Source organism: Temnothorax curvispinosus, unplaced genomic scaffold (assembly GCF_003070985.1).
Source record: "Temnothorax curvispinosus isolate PA1 unplaced genomic scaffold, ASM307098v1 QBEX01006332.1, whole genome shotgun sequence".
NCBI classification, from domain to species: Eukaryota; Metazoa; Arthropoda; class Insecta; order Hymenoptera; family Formicidae; genus Temnothorax; species Temnothorax curvispinosus.
Window position 1 is genome coordinate 1 of NW_020216112.1, and position 5,737 is coordinate 5,737.

Genomic DNA, 5,737 nt, shown 5'->3' on the forward strand with positions numbered 1-5,737 from the left:
GATAACGTGTCGCTCGTGAATCATTACGAACTTTTCAACTGTGCAAATCTCGTTACGTATGCGCCGACATGTTGTACTATAGCATGCATAATCGATGGCATTTGCGGCCGTTATCTTGAACAAACAACGAAAAAATATCTCAGCCTCGTAACCGCAGACGCGATCGAGGATAAATAATAACAAGCTTTTCTGATGTGCGTAATTCGATTTGATGATTAATTAAATCGCGATGTTATATATAAAAAAAAAATTAATAAATTCTCGCATTAATATAACTCAGAAGTGAAAAACGTAGTACATTTCAGGGATTGGCGTGAAAAGTAATATCTTTTCTTCAGTTTGAATGACTAAGCTAAAGTTTCTTGTTAAACTTACTAAAAGAAAGTTGGCTAAATTGCCGAGAGTTGTCAGGATTGGCAAATAATCGCGAAATTAAATTTCCAGCGTCATGCTGGCGCATCTGCGTGCGCGTCCTCCGGTTTATTTCCGCCGGTAATTAAAAAGTAAACATAGGAGCGAGTCGCCCCGGAGTTTCTCGTCACGCTAACGTCAAATGCAAATCGTGCATTTAATTCACGTTTAATTGACCTGTTACAGTTGCTGATGTTCGCGGCCGTAGGCGCGTTCATGCACGTGGTGGCCGGAAGCTTGATGGTCCACAATTGGCGCCAGATGAACGGTCCTTACTATTACGTGCACAACAATGAGATTCATCCCAGCAAGCAGTACATGGACATGCTTGTATCAGCGGCCGTGTTTACATTAGTGAACGCAGCGGTATTTGTCGCGGAAATTATCGCCATTATAAGATACGCGGCGTGAATACGTTCTTCTCGCGAGAAGAAAGTCCGTTGATCCAAACGAGTTGAAGGACTCGCGAGTGTCACCAAAGCTATGGATAGTCCATTTTAAAACAGACAAAAGAAAAAAAAAGTAAAAGATTTTAATCTCTTAATGTTTATTGTAATTATTATTATAAGCAGTGTTTCACCAAGCTTTCTGAAATTTACGTCAACGACCGTCGCCTTGATGCTTGAATATTTTATAAATCAAGAAATTAAAAAAATTAAAGATAAAAAAAGATTGTATTTGTTAAATTGTCACGGTTTCAATATTGTTTATTGCAAGGAAAGATATGTGGTGAAATGAATTGTAAACTCTTTTAAAAGTATTATTTTGGTAAAATTACCGAACACATTCATATAAAGTCATATTAGACGTAGTAATGATATAATATTATATTTGTTATCACAGTAGTAGCATGTAAGGTCGTGTATATGCGTGTAATTATTGTTAGAAAAGATTTAGCAATTAGTACAATTAGTATAGTTACAGTAATTATTTAGTAACGAGACCAACTGCGAAATTGCAATCTTCGCGCACAACAGCTGCGATTGCCGAAACATTCTTTGCTACATGGATAAAAAAAATATCCATTCGCGTACAAATCCGTCCATTTTTGTACCTAAAGCGTTTTATTTCTACAAAATGTTGCAATATACAAACTATAAACTATGTTTTTAAGTGTGGAATCAAAAGGATCTCTTTCTACGTATTTTATATTTAACGGTAACTTATCTGTGTTTCTTTATACATCTTTCTATATGTAAATTATGTCTATTTATCAGGTTGCAGCTGATGATAAATTTGTGCAGCAACATTGATAAGAATGCACATGCGAAATTTGTTCATTAAAGTTTCATGCTCTATATGTATTTTCTTTTTTATCAAATGCTTGTATTTTGTATAAAAATAAAATAAATATAAAGGTGTAAAGATTAAAGTTTATTGAATATTTATCTTATTTCATCGAAATATGGAGAATAGTTTTTGGATGTCTCTTAACGTTCGTTTTACATGCAGACGATATAAAAGAGATGTTATAAAATCGAAATATCGATTGCCGAAACATTCTTTGCTATTCGGATAAAAAAAATATCCATTCGCGTACAAATCCGTCCATTTTTGTACCTAAAGCGTTTTATTTCTACAAAATGTTGTAATAAAATTGTAAAAATGTTCTTGAATGAAAGAGGATATAAAGAAAAATCTAGTAAAAAATGGGAAAGCATAAGTACTTATGTCATTCTTTCTCTTCTCCATGCTTCTTATACACGAAGTTAGTCATTCTATAGCATGACAATGATTTTAATCGAGGAAACAAAAATATGCAAAACATGTCCTTGTAAATGTCAAAAAGTTTGAAATAGAATCTTTTCACGTGTGCGTATATGTTAGCACTCGTTTTACGTTGTAATATGTTATGTCGTGACATTATGTCATATGTTATATAATATTACTACGTTGAATATCCGTGAAGGGCAAAATGGTAAGAAGCAAAGCGGGAAAGAACAGAGCGGCGAGGGTAAAATTACCAGAAATAAATATGCATGATTCAAACCAGCAGAAGCTGTTGCAGCACAAAACCAGCAGATGCGTATCAGTGATAATCAAGCCGCTGAGGATATTTCAATTCGTGCGTATTAGAAATCTTATTATTTCATTCAATTGCTTGAATGAAATAATTAATATCAGAAAAATATCAGAATGGATAATCTTTCGCGCTATAAAATTTTCTTCCTCGCGACAGTTTGCGGTGCTGCTAGTGTTCGCGTTCACGATCTACATGATCGTTATGGATCCTATGCCGATAAGCGCACTCGCCTGCATCCTCCTGATTGTCCTATCAGGCGTATACGTTTTCGTCTTAGCCGTCGAGTTGATCAGTCACTTTGCCGGGGGCGCCTTACACGTTATTCCGGTAATTTACGACGCACTGTGCGCATTACTGTTCAGTGAAATCAGAGTCACGTAAAAAAAAACACTGCTTGAAACTTGATGTCTTTAAAATTTTAAGCGTCTTTTAAGAACGCAGACCAAACGCATTCAAGAACACATTTACCAAAACGTGATACATCAACAAATTGAATGAAAGAATATTTATTGCGCGCATTGTATATTTATTATTAATAAATGTTAATAATAATTTTATAAAGTGTGTAGTGTTTTCTGATTTCATTGAAAAAGAAATAAATATAATTATTATTATTAATGACGAGTAGAAATATTTTTCTTCTGTATAAATCTTTCAGATGGGCATATTCTCCTTTCTTGGCTTCGTATTTTTCGGGGTTGCCGGGATTTTAATGATTTTTAACGCCTATACACAACTCGTGGTGCAAATAACGGCGATGGCACTGTGTTTATTGGCAGCGCTGTTATTCTTGATTGACATCACGATGGTACTCGCGTGAGTCTCGACCTTAAATCTTTGAGACAGAGATGGGTGCGAGGCAAAGACCCAGAGAGATAGAATTATAATATAATAAAAGCATACGTTTCCAGATTTTGGAAAAGAAGATGCACGGCCTGTAAACGATGTTGTGATAATAGCGCGCCGGAACTTTTGCCGCACAAAAACGAAGAACCAAAGAAAGAGATTTCACCAGAAACCGAAGTGAGTACTCGTGGAGACAAACGTAAAATTAAAACATTCAGTTCTATAAATCACAGAATTTAAATTTAATCAAAATTTAATCAAATTAATAAAATTTTTTATTAATTTAATTAAATTATTTTATTTTTGCGCATATAAATTCTAAGACATAATTTGATTTCTCGGAGACGACCTTCGCGTATCGAATAAATTTATCTCAACTTCGCAGTACCGTAAATTAAAAGTCACTTACCGTTTTATATTCTAATTCATATCTCTCGAGTATAAATGTAGATAATGAGGCACGATGTAACGACCAGCCTGAGTGACGTCAGAGTACCCCGCGAACTGGAGAACGCGAACGTCGCAATCCCCGATCACTGTTACCGCAAAGTCGAGAACGCCCGACGGCGAGAGTACGTCGATTGTCCTACCTGCGTGCCGTCGTTATGCAATCTCGGCGAGGCCCAAATTCAAACGGAAACGAAAAAGGTGTCCGTCGTGGAAATTCAAGTGAGTCGGATTCAAGCGTTATTTCCAACTCTTATCAACTTAGATTTTTTTTCTTTTTACCCGAAAATAAATCTGCCTGTGAGAAATTTTAATTGAGGAAAAGAGATGTCCCGGGGCCGTACTTTGTATTTGTCGTGATTTGTTGGAAAAGAACCTCCTGCGTTTGTTGTCTGCCTTTTCTTAAATCCGTACGCGTGTTTTCCGGACGAGATCAGACTCCAAGCGCGGTCACGAAGGAGACGCCGATGCAGACGTTGAGCAAATGCGAGTTCTGTCACCAACAAATACAACTCCCCGTCGAAGGGGCTGGCGTGCCCGGTGCGCATTGTTTCCAGCAACCGTCATCGCAATGGAGTTACCCCGCCGTCGTGCAGTTCGTTCGCGGAGGGGGCGTGCCGTGTTGCCCCGGGTAATTTTCTAGTTTTTATATCCAGGAAATCTCTGGAAAGAGTGACACGGATCCTCCCGCAGATGCAAATGCGGAACGGACGCGGCACAGACGCAGCAGCAGCAGCAGCAGCAGCAGCAACAGCAACCGCAGGAATCAACGCAGCAAAAACCAGAGCAAAAACGTACGGGATGGCTGACGCCAAAAGTGAAGTCAAATCCTAGCAAAACGTTGACGAGTGAGACAACACAGCAGGTTGCGAGTAAATCTGATACATCATACGGAATTGTGTGGAATTCTTATTGTTCAGAGTCAGAGATGTGATGAAAAGTTGTTGCTTCAAAGAGCGGAGCGATTTTTTTTTAATAATCACCTGTTGAGCGATTTCCAGCCCGATTTACTCTGTCTCATTCACGCAATAATTCAGATCTGACTCTGAATTTCGCGCGGTGACATTACTGTCGTTTACGAATAATAATTGTCGCCTAAAGGTACCGAAAATAAAAACAACGACAATGTTACGAGCTTGATGAAGACCCAACCAATCACCACGTATACCGTCGCTGCATTTTATGATGCGGATAAGAAAATGCAGACCGTACCGGATATTGTGTATGTGTGACATAAATTTATACGACAATCTTTGAAAACAATTACTCTATCCGAAAGTATTTAACCCCTGAACGTAAAAGAAAGATTTTTGATGACATTCTTCCAACACCTTCAATGAAATTCTTTTCTATCTTCTGGATCATCTCTAAAGAAAATTGAAGGCTATCTTTCGATAGTATTTAATTTAAAATTAAATAATTTCTTAATTATTTAAATATTTTTGCAAAATTTATTGTTATTATCGTCTAATAGTTAAAATAAAAAAATATACGTAACAAAGGTCTAAATTAAAAGTTGAAAACTACGATTTATACTACGGTCCAATTAATCTTAGCCACAAACGAAAAATGGATGCAACAAAGATAAAGAAGGGAGCGAAACCGACAAGCGAAGACGATGATCGAAACTTCGCGGAAGAAACTATAATGAAGATCGCGAAAACTAAAAGACCCGAGACAGTCGAAGAGGCGATCTTTGAGCATGTAATGAAAAGAAGAAACGAGGACAACGCGAAAGAAAGCGGAGAAGAGCAGACAATCGGAGTGAGCGAGAAGATCGAAAGAAGCAAAGGAGGAGGAGAACACGGCGCTAGAATCTATCAAGAATTTATGCGCGCGGAACAAGGAAGCGTAGCAAACTCGGAGGAGCCGTCGATGCACACGTAGGCGCTATCATTTTACATAACGCGATATACGATAATCGATTCAGCCATGCGTCTCGTATACGCATAGTTGAATCGACTGTCGTTGCACGGTCTGATGAAACGAATGATTCAATATACGGGAAAT

General features: G+C 37.6%; 2 protein-coding genes across 2 annotated transcripts; both read left to right on the plus strand.

Annotated features, from left to right (window-relative positions):
* Positions 1-821: 821 nt before the first annotated feature.
* LOC112455787 lies at positions 822-2,990 on the plus strand. The gene has a single exon (XM_025017972.1). It carries the CDS (start codon positions 2,327-2,329, stop codon positions 2,813-2,815), a length of 489 nt encoding a protein of 162 aa, XP_024873740.1. The 5' UTR covers positions 822-2,326; the 3' UTR covers positions 2,816-2,990.
* Positions 2,991-3,091: 101 nt separating this feature from the next.
* On the plus strand, positions 3,092-5,104 carry LOC112455786. The gene is made up of 5 exons (XM_025017970.1): positions 3,092-3,250; positions 3,346-3,457; positions 3,731-3,949; positions 4,165-4,358; positions 4,421-5,104. The coding sequence occupies exons 1-5, from the start codon at positions 3,093-3,095 to the stop codon at positions 4,659-4,661; spliced, it is 924 nt and encodes a 307-aa protein (XP_024873738.1). The 5' UTR covers position 3,092; the 3' UTR covers positions 4,662-5,104.
* The last annotated feature ends 633 nt before the right edge of the window (positions 5,105-5,737 follow it).

Excerpts from the sequence above, each read along its gene's own strand:
- LOC112455787 (XM_025017972.1), top strand. The coding sequence starts at position 2,327 with ATGGTAAGAAGCAAAGCGGGAAAGAACAGAGCGGCGAGGGTAAAATTA.
- LOC112455786 (XM_025017970.1), top strand. The coding sequence starts at position 3,093 with ATGGGCATATTCTCCTTTCTTGGCTTCGTATTTTTCGGGGTTGCCGGG. Across the intron at positions 3,458-3,730 it reads AGATTTCACCAGAAACCGAA|ATAATGAGGCACGATGTAAC; the intron begins GTGAGTACTCGT and ends GTATAAATGTAG. Across the intron at positions 3,950-4,164 it reads TGTCCGTCGTGGAAATTCAA|ACTCCAAGCGCGGTCACGAA; the intron begins GTGAGTCGGATT and ends GGACGAGATCAG.